Consider the following 21,849-nt stretch of genomic DNA (forward strand, 5'->3'; position numbering starts at 1 on the left):
CACAAGGCTTTTCTTACATCAGTCGCCAAGCAAACTAAGTTTGGAAACCACTGCTGCAGTGAATGTCTAGGGAAATTAACCACATCACGAAGCTGACATGCAGGGGGAGCTGCAGAGATGTCTCTGAAACTCTTAACCCACCTTTTTCTCGTCCATTGCTGCTCAGCCCATTAACAACAGTTTTTGCAACATCAATTTCTTCGTGTTCTGCAAGACAAATGAAGAAGCAGATTACTTCTGGGTTAAAACCTCTGCAACTGAATTTAACCTCTGACTATGAGGGGATGCCATGCTTCCTACTATCTCAGGAGATGCTGCTAAAATCAGGTAGGAATATTATTCCACAGGTCCTACATATCTCACTTCATTATCGTGTCTGTTTTTCACTCTAATTTAGCCTGTTACCAAGACAAGCCCAGAAGTTTTCTTCTTCCCAACCAGCCTCTTTTTTTTTTTTTTTTTCTTGAACAGCTGATTTTTCCTATCCAGGTGTCAAACTTTGCATTCACCCCTACTAAAACATACCAAATTCAGGGGCTTTTTTTTCAGGTAATTTTGAATTCTTGTATTATGAAGTTAAAAAAGCTGATGACCTCAAGATGTTTCTAATCATTTTTTGAGTACTATGGGCCAAATTGAAACAACAAACACGAAGCCAAGACATTTTTTAGTACAAAGCCATTCCACTGTTGCCATTATAAGTCAGATTCCCTGAGCTTTCTTGACAGGCTTTGACACTTTTCTGGGAGGCAGAAGAGGAGGTAAAAAAACCCAAAACCAACCAAATCAACACAACAACAGAAAAAACCCCAAACCAACAACAACAACCAAAAAAAACCCCACAAAAAAACACAATCAAACAAACAAAAAACAACAGAACAAACAAAAAAGCCCCCTCTAAGCCCTCCCCCCAAAAAAACAAACAAAGAGCAATTGCACAACAGCATGAGAAAGACAGGAATATTTCTAGTAATAAAAAGGAATGCCAAGGAGGGCAACTGAAAAACAATAGAGACTCACCAGAGCTCATTGTGGTAGAGGGACTTGCCTTTTTCACTTCTGGATTTTGTTTATGTCTGTTTAAAGTGAAAGGCAGAATGGTTATGTTATGTTTCATGTCCACCCAGACAGTGCTGAACATGATGCTGAACATTCATCATGAAAGTCCAGGCAACAGACACAGTTTTTTTAAAAAAACTTAGTTTCAAAACCAAACTGGATTTACGTCAACCACCAGTTACATTTTTTTCCTGAAAATTATCAGAAACTAAAGATTATTTCCACCCAATATAGGTACTACTTTCAGACTTTAAGACTAATCCTCAACTTTAAATCATAAAGTACTGATTAAAGTCCAAGAGTCTATATATGGCAAAGTGCAAATCCAGCAAGTTTCTAATATATAAAATATGAATCACCTTGAAGAAAAAAAAAAATCTCAGTGAAACTAAAAGCTTTAAGTTAAACCCCTCGACTTAGACTATTGCCAGATTTCAAGGCAATCTGTTGCTCAAAGTCAGTCTCTCCTTTGAAAGATGTTACAATACAGAAGAGATGTACTTGTCAAAATGCTCAACTTCTGCATCAACCACTTCCAGTCCCGCAGCACCGCTTATATTTTCAAGAGTGAAACTTCAAAATTCGAAGCTTTAATCCTCCTGGGACCAAAGGTAGTGAAACTACTAATTCAAGAGAAAAACTTCCAGATGAGGTCAGAGAAAAAAAAAGTCAATTATCATGGTCCTGACAGTCTACACAGGGCACCAATGGGTCCTAATCATACCCAGTACCCACTCCTGTGAGGACTTGATATCTGCAGCGAAAGAACATGTTTAAATGTCACATCAGAGATGTTGGTTTGAACATTCAAAAAGCAGCATTTCTAGAAAACAAGGCATATTTGCCAGGATCTCTCAACTCTCTAAAGGACCTAGGCTGAATTCAATGCCTTTAAATTTCATGTTTCAGTCTCACTCCCCTCAAAAGTTGGTGCTAAAGATAATGAGATCAAGTGCCACTACAGCCAGTTAATGGCTTCCATGACATGAATAGAAATAGGTATCTGAAGCTGCAAAATCACGCATAAACAAAGACCCTAACCTGTGAATTATAGGGAAAAATTGCTTATGTTAACACGAAACTAAACAAGAGAGTTTGAGATACTTGTTTTCATGTTACATGAACTGAAGCCAGCAGTGGGGCATTGTAGGAGGTGGAAATTGCCCTCAGGGAACTGAATTTGCTCTCTTGCTTCAAAAGTATCCCCATTCTTAACTAGCATTTGTTTCATACCAGCCAGAACATACTGAGTATATTCAACAGATACCCAAAAGGAAAGAAAAGAAAATTCAACAAGCAAATATAGTAACAGATCAGTCTGTAAAACCAGCATGGAACCAAGCAACAGCTGCCAACACTTAATTATTTAAATATTTTCTTCGTTAAAATAACCACATGAGATATACATTATGGGCTGGTGAACATTCAGCAGCATGCAGCATAACTCCAAGCTGATCCCAGCAAAATACAGTGTGAAGCGGAGGGCACAGTCTAAAACTAGTCAACAACAAAAGCTGAGCCCAGCTTAAAGATCTAGGGGGGATGGTGGGATGGTGAAATATAGTCTAATACCTTTTCAGAAGAGGAAAGAAGAAATACTAGTTCACATGCTCGGGCAAAGGCAGGGTCCACTGCTGCTGCAATCCCAGAGCAACATTGGTCCCTTTCCACAATGGCAGTATCCAAGCAATTAAACCTGTGAGCCCAAACCTTAGAAACCCTGTGTTTCTAAACAGGCTGTTTAAAAACCTCTATTTAGAAACAGTGACATCACAACTGCCATCAACCTGATTTTCAGAGATGTCTTTTTGATTGAAGAGTCTTGACACTGCTTACAGTGCTGGCCTTCATTGCATTAAGGAAAGCATTAAGGAAAGAATTCACACCAAAAAAAGCACAATTATTTGGCCTTAAAAGAACAAATTACTTTCCAGAAGAAGTGATTCAAGGTTAAAAATAAAGTGATAATTAAAGAAGTTTGCTAAAATTAAATGTAGAAGGTGTACAAACTCATTAGAACTAGATCTAGAAAAACACTTTTCCACATATCGCCACACTTAGCAACTATGGAATTCAATTTAAAATAGCAAGCTTTCAGTGTTCACTTACTGTGAAACTAATCAACATTATTCAAGCACTCAAACACATACTTACTGTAGGTTCCCATACACAGAATGGATTCAGCATGCTCAGGGTAAGTATAATCAATCCTGAGCACCTATAGCTCCAGAAACTCCATTTAAAAGTTGATTTTGATCAGTTGAAGATCTGCATACAGATCTGCTGCATGCAGGTACAAATAACTGCTGTTTAGGTTGAGGAAATCATGGTGCATAAGAAAAAACATGCTTCAGTGCCTTTTTTTGCATCAGGGCTACAGAGTTATTCTACCTGTCTCCTATATGCTTCACCCAAAACACATCCTGAAGTCCTATTAGGCCTATCTTAGCCAAAAAGCTGCTGTTGGGACTAGATACGTGGTCCAGCCAGACAGCATATCTGGCTCCATGGCCCCAGTATAGCAAAGTGTTGCCTTCTAACACCTGAGAAGTTACATGCTGTAAATCAGTGCGCCGTGAGTCTTTGGATGGTACATCCTTAGACAACAGCAGTTCCTGTCAGGTTGATCAGAAAAGCTGTCTGTGGGCTGCGGAAGCAAGTGGATCTGGATCCCAGTTCCCAAGAACTTCCTGCAGACGTGGCCAAGCCATTCCTGTAGATACACATGAAATACGCACAGCAGTGCTTCAGAAGGGAGCCTTTCCAAGGAAACAAAAAATGAGATCTGTCAGTATTAAAAACAGAGAAATCAATACTGCCAGATCAGGCAAAACAAAACAAACAAACAAACAAAACAAAACAAAACAAAACAACAAACAAACAAACAAAAAAAAAAAAAAAAAAAAAAAGAAAAATAACAACAACGAAAAAAACCCCAACAAACCTCCAGAACCCGCAAGTGTCTTCCCTTCCAGCTCCCTGCTGTAACCTGTGTCACAGTATCACAGTATGCTAGAGATTGGAAGGGACCTCAAAAGATCATCTAGTCCAATCCCCCTGCCAGAGCAGGAACACCTAGATGAGGTTACACAGGAATGTGTCCAGGCGGGTTTTGAATGTCTCCAGAGAAGGAGACTCCAAAACCCCCCTGGGCAGCCTGTTCCAGTGTTCCGTCACCCTCACTGAGAAGAAGTTTCTTCTCAAGTTTAAGTGGAACCTCTTGTGTTCCAGTTTGTACCCATTACCCCTTGTCTTATCATTGTTTGCCACTGAGAAGAGCCTGGCTCCATCCTCGTGACACTCCCCCTTTATATATTTATATACACTAACAAGGTCACCCCTCAGTTTCCTCTTCTCCAAACTATAGAGACCCAGCTCCCTCAGCCTCTCCTCATACGGGAGATGTTCCACCCCCCTAATCATCTTTGTGGCTCTGCGCTGGACTCTTTCAAGCAATTCCCTGTCCTTCTTGAACTGAGGGGCCCAGAACTGGACACAATATTCCAGATGCGGTCTCACCAGGGCAGAGTAGAGGGGAAGGAGGACCTCTCTCGACCTACTGACCACCCCCCTTCTAATACACCCTAGGATGCCATTGGCCTTCTTGGCCACAAGGGCACAGTGTTGGCTCATGGTCATCCTGCCATCCGCTAAGACCCCCAGGTCCCTCTCCCCTACACTGCTCTCTAACAGGTCGTTCCCCAACCTATACTGGAACCTGGGGTTGTTCCTGCCCAGATGCAGGACTCTACACTTTCCCTTGTCATATTTCACCAAGTTATTCCCTGCCCAACTCTCCAGCCTGTCCAGGTCTCACTGGATGGCAGCACAGCCTTCTGGCGTGTCAGCCACTCCTCCCAGCTTAGTGTCATCAGCAAACTTGCTGATAGTACACTCAATTCCTCATCTAAATCACTGATGAATACATTAAATAATACTGGTCCCAGTACTGACCCTTGAGGCACTCCACTAGATACTTGCCAGACTGGAATTAGTGCCTTTCCTGAAATGTAACAGACATAGCAACAAAGGTTTCAAAGCTGCAGACATTCAAAACACAATGAAAGGTAATTAATTCCTCAGGGCATAAGCCAGCAGCTGTAACCCTGAACATGCCAATGTCCATATGTAACATCCACCAACTACTTGCTAGCTCAGTCACACCTCTAGACGGATGCTTATGGCTTCCTTTCTCCCTTCCACCCCCCCCACATTTCTTCCAAGGCTGTAGCTCCTTCCCTACTTGGTGTGGAAAAGAGAACGGGGCATTCAGAAGCCGATTTAGGAGGAACGCAGATAAGTGGCAACTACTTCTGCACAGCATGTCTCTGGATTATCTCACATGTGCTAAACATTTGAGTACTCCCCCTACAATGGCAGGGGGTAACAAACAGCTCATTAATAGTTCCAAGCAAGGACACATGCTCTTAAGTCACTGGTATCTCAACTAAGAGTTGCAAGTGGTGGTTATTTTTGGTGATCTAATGTGTGGGGGGGAAAAAGTAATTTCCTTTTGTTTCTTCTTTTGTTATTATTGACAGCTCTGATGACTCACATCGGATTTTAAAACAACTGCTAAGCATGAGACAAGCATTCAAAACTTATTGGGCAGTTCCTCTATACTCCTGACACCTCGACTCCTGCTTTATTTTCTCAGTTCCAAGTTTTTAACATTTTCAAAGTTTTCTCTCTATATTCAAGAGCTTTAAGTGCTTTGTGGCTGCACTTAAATGAAAAATCGAATTCTTATTTATATTAGTATAACCTTGGAGTTGAAGCTTTTAGAAAAATGGTAATCTTTTAGATTTAAGGTATGATCTGCAATCACAAAACTTGCTTTTCACCTGGTCAGGTCTCATACATCACTGACAGCACTCATTCATTTAGCCCACGACTCAGACTCCTTCCCACATTGCCACCAGTGTCCCTGACCAAGATGCTCTGCTCAATCAGCCATGCCAGCAATGTGGAGTCACAAATCTGGAAAGTGGGCAAAGGGCTGCACTGCAGCTAGTGCCTCTTACCAGGAGGTTCCTCCACTTAAAAGAACTTGCTGGAAAGCACATCTCCTCTATACTTCTCACTTTGTATCACATAAAATGTGACAAATAAAAAAAAAAGCTAGCATACAGGAGGCAGCTTCAGGTTAACCCAGGCAATCAGCTCTCTCTCCAAGAATCATTATTCTCTTATCCTAAAATACTGAGAGAAATATGTTGCCTGTCATTTTTATTTTAAGGGTTAAAGAACATTCTGTTATTCCTTCAGAAGACATTATGCTTCTAAGAATAAATGTCATGAAAAGACTATGAATAAGCAAGCAGTGCACACAGAAGAATCACAGCAATTCTGTACAAGACCACAGCCTCCTCATGCTCTTCAGCGAGTGGGAGCAGTGAAAGCTCACTAAATGAAATAAATGGCAGCATAGAACAGAAGCATGCATAAGGTATACTTACAAATAATTGAACTTACAGCTGTTAGAATAAACAACAGCACATTTCATATGCAGTATCACTGTACTTTTTTTTTTTTTTAATATGGTACGTGTTTGTTTCCTTCCTAATGGACGAAATTATCTGGGTCACATGCAGCAGTTCCGCAATTTAAGAGGAATATGCCACTCTTAAAAATCAAACAAGAAATGTAAGCCAGGAGAGGTGGCTTTAAGAACTCAGAAATGCTTTTGAACTAAGTCATCTTAGAGTCATCAGTTTCAAAGTAAACAAAGTTTACCTGCAACCTGAGTTAACTCAGTTCAAGGTCACCACTTTTGGAGTAGGGGACAGAAAAGGATCTCCTAGGTCATCAGGCCTACTCCCAAGCTATTGCAGGCAACTGTGTCATACAATCCTATGCAAGAACATTTCACATTCCAGCTTAAAACTGGTAAGGCTTCCTGCCTCCAGTGCTCTTCCTGGAAGCCTGCTCCAGAATTTATTCCTCTTATGGTTTGAATGCTGTTCTGATTTGCAACCTAATGCATGAACAGCTACAGTTAAATTGTTCTGTACCAATACAATTTTTCTCTTTAAGCAGTTCTTCCTCCTTGCACTCATCCCATACACTCATTTTTAGAAGGTGATTGCAATGGGTCTTCATTTTGCAACCCTGTGAACGAGCATTTCCAAAGCAACTGGTCTGCACATTGCCACCCATCTCATTAAAATTTGGCAAATAGCAGAAGACTACAAAAGCTTGGCAGTCCAAAGTCTAAACTCTGCTTAATGCCACAAAACCAGAGAGCAAAGCCTATAGCTGATTTGCCCAACAGCTGAAAAGCAAAGTTTAAAAGATAAATTGGCTTTTTTGGTCCATTCTAATTCTGGCCTCTATATTACAACCAATTATTTGGTCAGTGTTAGTTCAGATAGCGATTTGATGTCTACAGGGACCTCCCTGCAAAGAAATAGGCTGGAATACTTCATATCAGCCACTGGTTATAACTTATACGTGCAGGGCTGGGGGGGGGAAGGGTGTGAAAGGTGGCTCCTTCTCAAGCCATCAACCTTCTGCTCTACTACAGACACAGGGTTTGGAAAACAGCTGTCCAGAGGGTTGTTTGGCACAGAACAGACAGAAGAGTAACCTTGACATGCAATGCATCACAAGTTCCGTCCGGATAACTGCTATCAGTAGCCTTACAGTCAAAAACCTTTCTTCTCATGAAACTAGATTTTTTTAAATACACTCTAACTGAGCTTTGACTTCCTCCGGAGTCTGCCATGATTACTCTCTCTTTTTTGTATTTGATGGCTAAGATCATGGTAAAAGTAGCTGTGGCCCACCTAGCATTCATGTCTGCTAAAGAAACACATGCCTTTGTGCCACACCCAAACGCTCAAGTAGCTCACATGAACGCTTTAAAACTTCAGACACGAAAATAAAGATTTCTATGGTATTTTAAATAAAATCCCATATTCATCTGTGCAGAAGACATAAGGCACAGCATCTGAGAGCAGCAGAAGCTGAGATTATAAACAGCCTGATGTACATCCTGTATAAGGGAGCACACTGGGCACAGCTCTCAGGCCACCAATTCAAGGGAAAGCAGTAAAGGAATTAACAGCATAATGCAGCCTGGACCATCCAGGACACTTAACTGGGACTCAAACAGGAATTTGGGCAGGGAGCATATAACTACTGAAATAGGGATTTATTTACACTTAAGGGGTAAATAATTCTATGACATCAGATTTATCTTTTTACCTTTATACAATCTGCAATGACCACACCTAGCCAAGAGAAAGCTGGTTTTATACATCAGCTGGATGAAACAAAAGATTCATAGGGTTCCAGCTGTTGTGAGACTACTTGTAAGAGATATGCAGCTGGGGTGCTGCTATTTGTGCCACACTTGGCTCTCTGTACACCTCTGATATGGGGCCATTTGCGCCTCTGCAGAACAATTGCTGTAAATAAAGAGACCCAAATTCCAGAAGCCCTAATTATGTATAACAATGAATCCATTCAGCTGACTGCAAGATTGCGGGACACAAACACTACATTGCATTTACTACAGTGAATGGCATTCTATAAATACAATCAATTAGATCATCTGAACAACATCCAGAAGCTTCTCTTGCATGATTTTGTGTAACAAAGACTACAAAGACTGTCTTCACCTCTGTCCCACACTCTCAAATGGTGAAGCAGTAAATAGGAGGAAGCTGCATTCAGTAGAAATACTAACTAGAGATTCAATACCGTCACAAAGTTCAAATCCAGGTTACAAACGTATCACAAAAATGAGGGTAGAGAGAAGATTCTGATACACCCCTGACACATAAACCAGAAACTTTAATGCTATAGGCCACCTTATGCCATCCCAGACACATCCTGAGATTCCTAGTAGTGTAAGGCAAAGGAATTGCACAGGCATTAATGAGTGCTCATTGTGACAACAAACATTAATATTTTATTATTAACCTCTGCTAGCACTAGCAGTTCTGAAGCCCTGCACAAGCACTCAGTAAGCAACAGCTAACACTTTTCAACGTATATAAACAATATCCCTATTTCATACAGTGGTGGTAAATTCAGGTCGCTATTCTACACAACATCTGAAATCAGCTAAGCTAGCATATCATAACAAGGTGCATGTATCAGTCTTACAGATTGCTTTTTATAGTTTCAGAATAAGCGAAACCAGTTTCAGAGTTGGTCTCATTAACACACAACTGCAGTGACCTTCAGGGAGCCACATAAAGCTAAGTCTAGCCAATGCTTATGGGGATCGAGGCATACAGTACTTCCAGCACACTTTTGACAAGCCTAAGGATGCAAGTTGAAATTAGACAGGGTCATTTTCCTTAGCCTTTGCTGACCTGGAAGCGCTGCTACACTACAAAAATTGCCAGAAAACTGATTAATCTAGCTGAAATCAGGCACAAAAAGGTCCCAGCAAAACTCAGAAAGCTGGTTACTGTTACACATCCAAGGCCAGACAGCAAACCCATGACTGCTAGAGAGTTCAGGCTGGAGTGCTGGCTTGATAGCCTTGTTGGACTGTGCTGCCTCTAAAGTCACCCACACACTGTAACAAGAACACAGTGACTGCTCCTCAGTACTGAAAATGCTGTGAGAAAACCAAACTGCTGGAATAGCCAACAGTCTGACATTCAAAGCACCTCTATAAATAGCAGAAAATTACATTCTCATCTTCACTTCCCTCTGACTCCTCCAGCCTCAGATGACCAAACTTGAATATCGCTGAGAACTCCACATCCATTCTCATCACTTTCAGTTTAGCAACTTCCTCAGAATCAGCATTCAGGAATTGCTTTCAATTCCTCCTTCCCATAAAAATAGTCAGGAGAAAGATCCAGTCACTAGGGAAAGGAGTGCCTGCCCATTTCCCTTAATGGGAACACAAACCCACGTAATGACTACCTTGGTATCTCCTATATTTTCAAGCAGCATATCCAAATGAAAGAAGCAACCTGAACATCAGTGTACTCAATTATCAGTGTCATAGCATACACCAGTGCCATGTAAAGCCCTTGAAGTTCAGCTCACAGCAGCTCTAGGAGGACTACCTATGACTAACCTTGACTAAAAAACCATACTGATGTCCTTACCTTGATTCAGGCTTTTCAGCTAATGGTGCCATTTTCTTGGACCCTTGATTTCACTTTGTAAGAGGCATGAAAGAGTTAAAGAACCAGTTACTTGGCTGCTGAGGTGTAACAAGAAATTTGTGGAGGCATCTCTCTGGCACCCTTAAATACTTTGCTCCTCCCACTGCTGTGCTTTAATTAGCCAGCTGGTTCTTAGTCACCCCATCCTGTCACCAGGCTTGCTCACCGTCAGCCACCCCCACCCAGCCTGCCTGTCACTACCCTACCACTGTCATAATGAAAGACACTGACTCTTCTTGTAGCTCTGGAGCTAGGGAATGAGAAGAGAATAAATTTGAAGTTGGCACTCTATGGTAGCACAGGCATGGGATGCCCTTCAAAAGGGAAAGGACAGGCAGACCTTGAAGATATAATAAAATACAGGGAAAATACTTGAAAAAGCACTTTGTTTTTGTTTTTAAACCAGGCGGCATCTGCTCATCAAAGGAGTATTTTCATTAGCAGTAGACATGGCAGATCCTATTTCAATGGGTAGGAGCTGAAGGGGCAGCTAAAGTTTCTGCACTTGGCAGCTGAGATTTGTAGCAGAAATATTTGACATGACACAAAGAGAAACTAACTGCTTGAATTGCTATCACATATTATATGCCTGCTCCATGGGCATTATAACAGGCATCAAAGGAGCTTTTAAGCCACAAGCTCTACTAGGGTATCCCTAGAGTGAAATGTCCCTACCACAGTGCAGCCTGGTTTCCCTTTAGATAGCCTAAGGCTTGCACTGCTGTGAAGATGGTGCCAGCTTTTAAGAGAGTGAGGGTATATTCACATATCCCTGGGCCCAGGCAGCTTCTTGGTAAGTAAGGTGAGTAGCAGCATAGGATCATGCTTCCTTTCACAGTGAATGTCTACGAAACAAACCACTGGGACCAAGACTTCTTGAAATCAGACCTTGGTGGTTGGTTCATGCAAGACCAAGTGATAGTTTAATGATGGAAATAATTCAAAGTAGACCCTCAAGCGTCTTGGTACTGTCCTTTGTCACCAGACCACAGCAACCAGTGCACCAAACATTGCTGGCTTTCATGAATAACACTCCAGAGTGTCTCTGTCTGGAGCCTGTCTCTGAATTTTTATTTCTCAAATATGCATGTATAGGCATTGATAAGCTGCCAAACTCACAGACTGGGAAAATGTGCTGAAAATTATTCGAAGGCAAGCATGTTGCCTTCAGCAAGCCAATTGCTGAGGTGAGTACGCCTTCAACACCGGAGCAGGGAGGAGATCAACGTCCAGGAGCCACTACTCAGAGCGGCCAGAGCCACCGAGGGAGCCTCAGGTCCTAGACAGGACTTGCCCAGGAGCCGGCAGCTCAGCTGACGCAAGCAGCTGATTCACAGGGGGCGGAGCCACAAGGAGCGGCACCAGCTCTGACTGGTTAAAAACCTGCCCCTGGGAGCGCGAGCGAGCAGGAGCGTGGCGAACAGGGCAGGCAAACATGACGGGTCGTGGCAGTTTGCGCGGGCAGGCGAGCGGGATGGTGAGTACTCGCCGTATGACCAGGGCTCGGTCTGGGAGCTCTGCTCTGGCTGCCCCAGCAGTAGCCAGCGTAGGCACCCAGACAGAGCCGATGAGAGGGGAGGCTGCAGTGCAATGCTCAGAGTGTAGAGAGTGTCTGCACTGGTCTCCTGAGGGAACGGTGCACAATGGGCAGGGCTGCACTCAGTGCTCCCTGGTGGAAGTCCTCCTGCAGCAGGTGGCTGAGCTGCGGGATTCTGTTAATAGGCTGCAAGATATCAGGGAAGCTGAGAAGAAGCAGGACTGCCTCATCCAGGCCCAAACTGTGCAGGGGCCTCAGGCGTCCCCTGAAACTCATGGAGAAGTGGAGGAGGCTGTCAACCCAGGAAGCTGGGAAACAGTAACAACAAAAAAAAGAGGAAGAGGACAATTAAAAACAAGGGGCTTCCTCCTAAAGCTGTTGTCCCCACTCAGAACCATTTTGCTGTCCTGCAGGGGCTAAGAAGGAAGGGCACTTGCACCAGAAACAACTGGCTGGTGCGCCGGTAAAGAAGATCACTACTGGTGCTGCCAGGAAAAAGAGACAGGTCATAGTGGTAGGGGACTCTACCTTGAAAGGGACAGAGGCACTCATCTGTCGGCCTGACCCAGTCTCGAGGGAGGTGTATTGCCTACCTGGGGCACGGATCAGGGATGTTGCAGAGAGGCTGCCTGCTCTAGTGAGTCCCACGGACTATTACCCAATTCTGGTGATCCATGTGGGTGCTAGTGATGTTGATAGCAGTAGGCTGGAGAACATAAAGAAAGACTACAGAGCCCTGGGAGAGGTGGCTAAGGGCTCTGGAGCTCAGACTGTCTTTTCATCAATTCTCCAGGATACAGGAGGAGACCTCAATAAAGCTAGGAGGATTGGCCAAGTTAATAAATGGTTAAAAGGATGGTGCCATAGTCAGGGGTTTGGGTGTTTCGAATACGGAACCCAAGTTAGTAGGCCAGGTCTACTGGGGGCTGGTAGAGCTGATCTGACAAAGAAGAGGAAGAGTGGTTTTGGTAGGAGGCTTGCCAGGCTGGTCAAGGTTTCTTTAAACTAGATGCGTTGGGGCAGGGGGGCATCGTTCCATCCCAACACTCCCAGTCAGTTGCCAACACCTACAATAAATGCTCGGAGCAATGCAGAGATATTCCAGCCGCTCCAGCCAATGAGCCGGCTTCATTTGGAGCTCGGCTCAGATGCTTCTGTACAAACGCCCGTAGCATGGGAAACAAACAAGAGGAATTAGAGATGTGTGCACGACTATGGGAGTATGATGTAGTAGGCATCACAGAAACATGGTGGGAAGGCTCCTACGACTGGAGTGTTGGAATGGAAGGTTACAGGCTCTTTAGAAAAGACAGGCCTGGCAGGTGGGGAGGGGGAGTTGCTATTTATGTTAGGGATAGGCTGGAGAGTATGGAACTCTGTCTGGGGACGGGTGAGCAGTCGACAGGGAGTTTGTGGGTCAAGGTTAAAGGGAGAGCAGCGATGGGGGACATTACTGTGGGGGTCTGTTACAGACCACCTGATCAAGAGGAATCTGTGGATGAAGTGCTCTATAGGCAGATAGGAACAGCCTCATGCTCACAGGCCCTTGTTCTCATGGGAGACTTCAACCACCCTGACATCTGCTGGAGTGAAGGTACGGCCCGGCACAAGGAATCCAGGAGGTTCCTCGATTGTGTGGAAGATAACTTTCTTCTGCAAGTAATAGAGGAGCCGACAAGGAGAGGTGCCATGCTTGACCTCGTGCTCACCAACAGGGAAGGGATGGTTGGAAATGTGACACTCCAGGGCAGCCTTGGTTGTAGTGACCACGAGATGGTCGAATTCGAGATCCTTGGGACAGTGAGAAGAGCGTGCAGCAAGCTCACTGCCCTGCACTTCAAGAGAGCAGACTTTGGCCTCTTCAGGAGCCTGCTTAGTAAGGTTCCATGGGATACAGCCCTAGAGGGCAGGGGTGCCCAAGACTCTTGGCTGTTATTCAAGGATCATCTGCTCCAAGCTCAGGAATGTTGCATCCCAACTAGAAAGAAGTGCAGCAGGAGGGCCAGGAGACCTCCTTGGATGGATAAGGAGCTGCTCAGGAAAATTCAAAGAAAAAAAGAGGCTTATAGAAGGTGGAAGCAGGGACAGGCGACCTGGGAAGAATACAGGGATGTTGTCTGGGAAGCTAGGGACCAGGTGAGGAAAGCTAAGGCCCAGTTAGAATTGAACTTGGCTAGGGATGTTAAGGATAATAGGAAGGGATTCTATAGGTACGTAGCGAATAAAAGACAGACTAGGGACAACGTAGGCCCCCTTCGGAAGATATCGGGAGAACTGGCTACCCAGGATTTGGAGAAGGCTGAGGTTCTTAATGACTTCTTTGCCTCTGTCTTCACTGGCAAAGTTTCTGACCACACCACCCAAGTCTTGGAAGGCAGACAGAGGGACTGTAAGAATGAAGACCCTAGGCCCACTGTAGGAGAGGATCTGGTTAGAGACCATCTTAAAAACCTAAACGTGCACAAGTCCATGGGACCTGATGAAATCCATCCACGGGTCCTGAAGGAGCTGGCAAATGAAGTTGCTAAGCCACTGTCCATCATATTTGAAAAGTCACGGCAGTCAGGTGAAGTTCCCGACGACTGGAAAAAGGGAAATATAACCCCCATTTTTAAGAAGGGGAAAATGGATGACCTGGGGAATTACAGACCAGTCAGTCTCACCTCTGTGCCTGGCAAAATCTTGGAGCAGATTCTCCTGGAAGGCATGCTAAGGCACATGAAAAACAAGGAGGTGGTTGGTGACAGCCAGCATGGCTTCACTAAGGGGAAATCCTGCCTGACCAATTTGGTGGCCTCCTATGATGGGGCTACAAAACTGATGGACAGGGGCAGAGCAGTTGATGTCATCTACCCGGACTTGTGCAAAGCCTTTGACACTGTCCCACATGACATCCTTGTCTCTAAATTGGAGAGACATCAATTTGATAAGTGGACCACTCGGTGGATAAAGAACTGGCTGGATGGCCGCACGCAAAGAGTTGTGGTCAATGGCTCGATGTGCGGCTGGAGACCGGTAACGAGTGGTGTCCCTCAGGGATCGGTGTTGGGACCGGTCTTGTTCAACATCTTTGTCGGTGACATGGACAGTGGGATTGAGTGTGCCCTCAGCAAGTTTGCCGATGACACCAAGCTGTGTGCTTCGGTTGATACGCCGGAGGGAAGGAATGCCATCCAGAGGGACCTCGACACGCTTGTGAGGTGGGCTGATGCCAACTTTATGAAGTTTAACCATGCCAAGTGCAAGGTCCTACACCTGGGTCGGAGCAATCCAAGGCACGGCTACAGGTTGGGCAGAGAAGAGATTCAGAGCAGCCCTGCAGAGAAGGACTTGGGGGTGTTGGTCGATGAAAAAATGAACATGAGCCGGCTTCAGTGTGCGCTCGCAGCCCAGAAAGCCAACCGTGTCCTGGGATGCATCAAAAGTAGCGCCACCAAAGTAGCAGGTCAAAGGAGGTGATCCTGCCCCTCTACTCTGCTCTCATGAGACCTCACTTGGAGTACTGTGTGCAGTTCTGGTGTCCTCAACATAAAAAGGACATGGAACTGTTGGAACAAGTCCAGAGGAGGGCCACGAGGATGATCAGGGGAATGGAGCACCTCCCGTATGGAGACAGGCTGAGAAAGTTGGGGCTGTTCAGCCTGGAGAAGAGAAGGCTGCATGGAGACCTCATAGCAGCCTTCCAGTATCTGAAGGGGGCCTACAAGGATGCTGGGGAGGGACTCTTCATCAGGGACTGTAGTGATAGGACAAGGGGTAACGGGTTCAAACTTAAACAGGGGAAGTTTAGATTGGATGTAAGGAAGAAATTCTTTACTGAGAGGGTGGTGAGGCACTGGAATGGGTTGCCCAGGGAGGTTGTGAATGCTCCATCCTTGGTGGTGTCCAAGGCCAGGTTGGATGAGGCCTTGGGTGACATGGTTTAGTGTGGGGTGTCCCTGCCCATGGCAGGGGGGTTGGAAGTAGATGATCTTAAGGTCCTTTCCAACCCTAACTATTCTATTGATTCTATGAAATTCTACGTTAGCACTGAAACAAGACTTAGAATGCAACACAGATTGCAAGAGCTGCTGATTGCAGAAGGGCATAGAGCAAAGGCTACTTGTGGGTCAACATTTACTTTAGCTTCAGATTCTTTCAATAAAGTGTTGGCAAAGGACACAGAACAAAGGTCTCCAAATACCTGCACACATAAGCCCATACTGATGCAATGTGAAATGCTGACTGAGGTTCTGTCAGCAACATAAGCTCTCCTTTTTCCTCCCCAATACACATTTTTAGCATCCCAGTACCTGCTTCCCATCAAATGAGGCATTTAATTGTTAGCCAACATGGGCACAATTCTGACTTGGCTTATTGGCTAAGGGGCCAGAAGAGGTTGGAAAACACTGCTCTAGCTCACTTTATTTATGACCAATCCCATACCTCAGTGTGAACATGCCACTGGTAGCTCTAATCAGAGGAAACAAAGGGCTCCTGAGCCCATATTTACTACTACATCACAAAAAACTAACACTGGGGAGCTTGTACCTGGAGTTTTGTTTTTATTCACTGCAGCAGATATCAGAGGCTATTTGCAAAATTCAGTTCTGGATCTAGGTTAAGACTCCAGCCCCTTTGAAAGTTAGGTGTGTTTGGGTGGAGGAGGAAGAGGATTATTTCAGACATACCAACAGTCAGAATAAAGGATGGGGAAACAGTATGTTCTGAACAGGCAGATCCTACTGTCCCTTCTGCAACCCCCCTTCCACTCCACACCCCCCCCAAAAAAAAAAACCAAACAAGCCAACACACGTTGCTTCCAACAACAAAGCAGGAAAGCCAATAAAAAAGCCTACAACATTGTCCAGAGTAAAATGTGCAGTCATCACCAGTGCCAATTACTTGAAACGTACCTGTTTATACAACAGTACACAACAGGAGACCTCACTCACCACCTGAAAATAACCTCCTTGATCTCCTCAAGTCTCTTATGGAGCCTGGGACAGACAAGAGTGTGTCAGTTGTAAGCCCTGCTTGCTGTGTAGCAGGGGTTTATAAACAAGCCTCTGATAGTTTGCCTTCAGGTAATAAAAATGACTGTGATTAAAATGTTGAGAGAGCAGAAACTATACTGTAAAAATAACATCTAGTGATCAAAAGAATGGCACCAGAGGAGAGGCAAAGTAGGGAACAATCCAGGGGCTGGCTCAAGACCAAATTTAGACAGGAAAGTTCAAGTCAAGGTCGGGGGTTTGAAACATTCTAGTCTTTGCAGGAACCAGCTTAGAGAACCTTCAATGCAAGTGGCATAATGGGAGGAATTTCTGCTACAGACAACTACTAGACTAGAAAACTGAATTTTCACAGAATTTGCTATTTCACTTGGGTGAAGGTAGAACCTGGCTGCAAGTTTTGCATGGCTGCATGGCCACATAGCTTGATTGTTTCCAAAGTCAACCTTGAGTGCAGGATAAAAAGCTTTATGCAGTGTTGCTCTTTTACCATCAACCTGCTGTAATAGTGTACTACACATTGCAATTTTCCCGGCATCTACTGCTGCACATCCACTGCTGTGGTTTTCCCCCCATAATACCCATGTCTTTGCAAAAGACATCACACCTAGCAAAAGGGACAAAATAAACTGCGCAACAAAAGAAGTCTTTGGTATTAACAGGGGCAGATGCCAGCTCTAGGAGGTTCTGGATCACTGCTGTAGCAGCCCTTGGACAAGGCTACTCTCATCAAGTCTGTTTTGCTACTAAAGTCATAAGCAAATCCTTTCACTAGAGGGAGTGGGTTGTTCCAGTTATAAGCTACCCTGAAAAGTCTGCTGTACAATCCACACAGTTTCTGTGTTTCGATAAATGTCACAAAGCCATTCAAGTTCTTTTACGTCACCCAATATGCCATGGGGCTAGGCCTCCCAGCCACCAGAAGAGGTCAAAGAGGTGCTGTGACATGCAATTTAAAAAAACGAGGTACTTTTGATAGATCTGGAAGATGGTAAGCAAAAGTGATTGAGCTTACTTGGTTTTGCCAATGGAGGACGAAGGCAAGCAAACTTACATCATGGTCATTCAGTTTCCTCCAAGTTCTAGGGTTTGAATTGCAAAACATAACTCAGCCAAAGTAACACACTGCTGCTAGGGTTCCACCCAGTACCATGAATGAGCACAAACTCATTCACCTGCACCCTCACCCTGCTGGGCTGAAGCTTCTGCTTTGTTACAGAACAGCCACCCAGATTCTGGTTAGTACAGTTTTACAGCACCCTCCTTGTTATCAGAGATGAGCCCTAGCTTGTCTCAGAGCTCCCAACACCCAGATCCCCTTGGATGCCTCAGACCTGAGCCTGAACTCCGCAGCTCAGTCCTCCCAGCTGAAAACTACAGGAATCAGCGTCACCCCAGAAAGACATACTGCTGCCAGCAGCCCCTACAACTGTCAGGCACCTTAGTGCAACTGCATAAGGACTCAGGGAGCACTTATAGCTGAATCTGCATGGCATAAAGGCGTTCAGGATGTCAACAGAGACCGAGAAAAATGCCTTGTAAAGATGTATACAGCCTTTTAAGAGCTCTAGATAGGAACTTGATCTGCCAGTATTAATAAGTCTTTAGGGCAGAAGTAGTTAAGGGCTACCAAGAGGCCGTTGCAGTAATAATATATGTATTAATCCAATGAAAGCACATTACCTGTTAAGTGTACAGAGAACACAGCATGGACTACAAGACAAACTGCTAGAAAATTTTCTCAAATGGCTGAGGAAAGCAAATATGTAATTTGGCTTCCTGGCTGAAGACCGAAGAACTGTCTTAGTGTCCCTTCTGTCTGTTGGAGACAAGAGATGCTGTTGCCTAGTGATCTCTCATTTAAAACAGAAAAAAATACTACCTGGTAGGATTACAGTTAACCAGGATTTAGGATCTACAGCATCTTAAGGGAGACTTCTGTGAGAGGCATAGCTCCTGCTGCTGTCTTCTACTGAACAGAGAATTTGGCAGGGGCTGGAAAGCACTGCCCCACACCAACACAGACTGGGAGTGATCTTCTGTTTAACAGTCACCTGAGTAGCAGTTTCTCCCAGTTGCTGACCTATTTAAACTCCCATGCATAAAAGAAAGTATAACCTTGCTTATCTATCTTGAACAGTTGCTGAACCTAGACCAAGTAATGTAGTAGAATTCAGGATGTGCTAAATAGAACACTACAGTGGAAAAACTCAGGGCCCAGCTATGCTTATCCAAGTCCTAACGAAATTGCCACTACAGCATGCAATCAAGAAAACATGCATCCTCACCTGCATGCAAGTATCTCCAGCACTTTGTACCCTGTACTACCATCTACACTCAGGCAAAATGGAAGCAAAAACTTACATGCATGATTTGTGGCATATGTGCCAAACTGGGGTGTGAGACACAAGGATTATTCTCAGTGATACTGGATCATGTGAGGTAGGTGAACCCAGGCTCTTCTGCTCCTCCGCTACAGAAGACCATCAACAACAGTTAAGTGCATAACAAGTGTAGTTTAGGCCAGAGCCATCATAACTGATCGAACCAGCAGTACCTTATTCAATGAAAGGCACCACTGACTCGGAAGGTAACAGAATGCAGCCTAACCAATATTATAAACTTTTGTAATGGCACGAGCTGTTTACCAGTGCTCTTAAACCTTTGTGCTGTAGAGCTTAAATTAACCTTAAGGTACAGCCAGGACAAAATCATCTCCTGTATGATGCACAAGGAAGCTGATTTTTGCAGAATTCTCTCTTTTTTCTTCTTATTCAAAATACTCAGATATTTAGCATAATCTCTGGGCCAGTACTCAAGCTTACTACCTCTTCTAATTACAATGATTTGGTAGACTGTCAAGGGTAAAAATGAGAGGTAGGAGTGCAGTGAAGAAGGGAACTAGCAGAAACAGCAAAGAAAATTCAGGCTGTGCACTCTCTTCATCTCAGTATTTTTCTGCAATGTTTTTTCCTAATTGCTAAAGACAAGTGAATATCAAATGAGGCTACCCACAGTTCATCCTGTGTTCTCCAGGAACAGAACTACAGAGCTAAAAGAAGCAACATGCCTTCCAGTAGACAAGCCCAGGCTATCATGGAAATTAAGTCCCAGCAGTTCTGCCCAATGTACATGCTGTGTGTGTCATTAATAACTAGAGATCCAGCCTGAAAAAAACAGGCTGAGCATAAATGTGGATTTGCTTCTAACTTGGCCAGCTGGCTGGAATTATTTAGCCAGTTACATTTGTAACTATGAAAGCTAATGAGAGAGTAATCATATCTCACAGTTCACAGCTGAAAGTCATTGCCTTTGGGAGTTAATGAGGGTTTAAGTTCCCTCTTCTCATTGATTACTCTCCCTCACACTGTGGCTGCCACTGAGTTTCCTCACCGACTAAGTCTGTCCTCTAATGGCAACACTTTGGTATAGGTGTATTGAGAGGAAATGTGCTTGAACCTCTTAAAGGATATGAAGACAAAAGCTGATCTTCTGTCCCCTTTCACCACATCAACATTTCTTGTCAGAGCAAAGAAACAGCAAGTGGGTGACCAAGTAATGATAATGACTGCTGGTCAGTGCACTGCTGGGCTCTGATTAGCTTCTTCTTGGCTTCTAACCAGATTAAAAAAAAAAAAAAAAACACAGAAAGAAAAACAAACACAAAAAATACCCCCAACATAGGCCGGCTAGAGATACTGGCATCGGTACCAGGCTCAGTCAAGATGTTCCTGGGTCATTGTCTCTATCCAGAAAGTCTGCCACCACAGTGACTTGGAATGAAGTAAAAAAAGACATTGCCCATCAGGCCATGAGCTGTTCCCATGACCCTTTATGTCAGAAGTTCCTTAGCCAAAAAAACCACACTCAACAAGCCTTGGGGAATATCCACCTCTGGAGGCCTGGAGGCGCTGAAGTGCTCACATCACACACTAACTGCCCCATACTGAACAGGCAGGAGCTATGAATCTATGAGCAGATTGGGAAGACATTAAGGAAAACATTTGAAACACACTGTCCCTTCCAGCATTTCTGCCTCATCAACTCTCCATCTGTTCCCAAAAGTTCAATGGAAAAAATGAAAACTCCCTCTCACTGTTACTGCTCTAGTTCCTGGCACTGTGCTGCACCATTTAAACTTCTTATAGTCTAAGATGGGCAGAGCTGGTGTGGAGCTAATGTGATGAGCTGACTGGAGACAAAATGACACTCTGGGCAATGCCTTCCTCTAGAAGACATCCTGCTCTGTCTCCAGGGAATTAGAGAATGGAGGACTCACTATATCTTACAGCAAGCCTGAGTGATCTTCAGAATTCACTTGAAGCAGTGAATTCAGGAACTGAATAAGGCAACAGCTATTGATCAGAAGGCTCTGGGAAATGTGGCCATCAGTCAGAAGAGCAGCTCCTTAGCAGCTTCCACAACAGCTCTCCACATGCACTAAGAGCAGATACCTCCTTTGCAGGAAAAACAATTAGAGAGGCCTTGGACCTACTTGGCAGTGTTCTCCCACACTTTCCCTCCCTCACCTATGACAGCAAAAGATATAGTCAAGATTTCCGCCGTGTTTTCATAGACTTACTTTGTTTCCTGGTACATGGGCTAGATATCCCCCTGCAAACCCATACCTTTGGTCCAGCTTGTCAAGCCCAGAACTCTTTTGTCACCACTAAGTGCCAGATGCCCGGACTAAAGATCTGAAGTGAACAGCTGATCTGCAGCATGAATTGCAGGTCATATTAAAAACCAACACAATGCCTTAATTATATCTTTAAAACAACAAATGCAAAAATTACATGGTATACAAATACTTCCATGCATTCCCATGAACCTTCAAATACTGGAAAAGAGTCATCAGACTACAGAAAGGCATATATTTTCTCTCATATAAAAAGGTAATGGAAGAAGAGCCATTTAAAGCTCCACCTAACCTGGAATGCGGACTAGTACCATACTCCCATCTAAAGCAGGCAAACGGAGGAGAAGAAGTTTTCCTTCCTTTTGCAGGCAAAGCACAGGATCATAAAATGGTATGAAATTGCCCAAGTAATTGTGCCAGTTCAACAGCAGGATTAATGTGATTTTGCTTATAAGGCAGCAGGACAACAACATAAAATGT

At 44.2% G+C, this 21,849-nt stretch overlaps 1 protein-coding gene across 1 annotated transcript in view; it reads right to left on the minus strand.

Moving 5' to 3' along the window:
* The window catches only part of SORBS1 (sorbin and SH3 domain containing 1), a gene marked incomplete at its 5' end in the record, with an annotated part of 78,951 nt that extends 68,780 nt beyond the window's left edge, over positions 1–10,171 (minus strand). The window contains 3 exons of the mRNA XM_080621163.1: positions 142–207; positions 1,021–1,076; positions 10,140–10,171. Of these exons, the coding sequence (XP_080477289.1) occupies positions 142–207; positions 1,021–1,076; positions 10,140–10,171 (154 nt within the window). The remainder of the gene's footprint in view (positions 1–141; positions 208–1,020; positions 1,077–10,139) is intronic.
* Between the last annotated feature and the right edge of the window lie 11,678 nt (positions 10,172–21,849).

This window comes from Psittacula echo (genome assembly GCF_963264785.1).
Source record: "Psittacula echo genome assembly, chromosome: 6".
Taxonomy (NCBI): Eukaryota; Metazoa; Chordata; class Aves; order Psittaciformes; family Psittacidae; genus Psittacula; species Psittacula echo.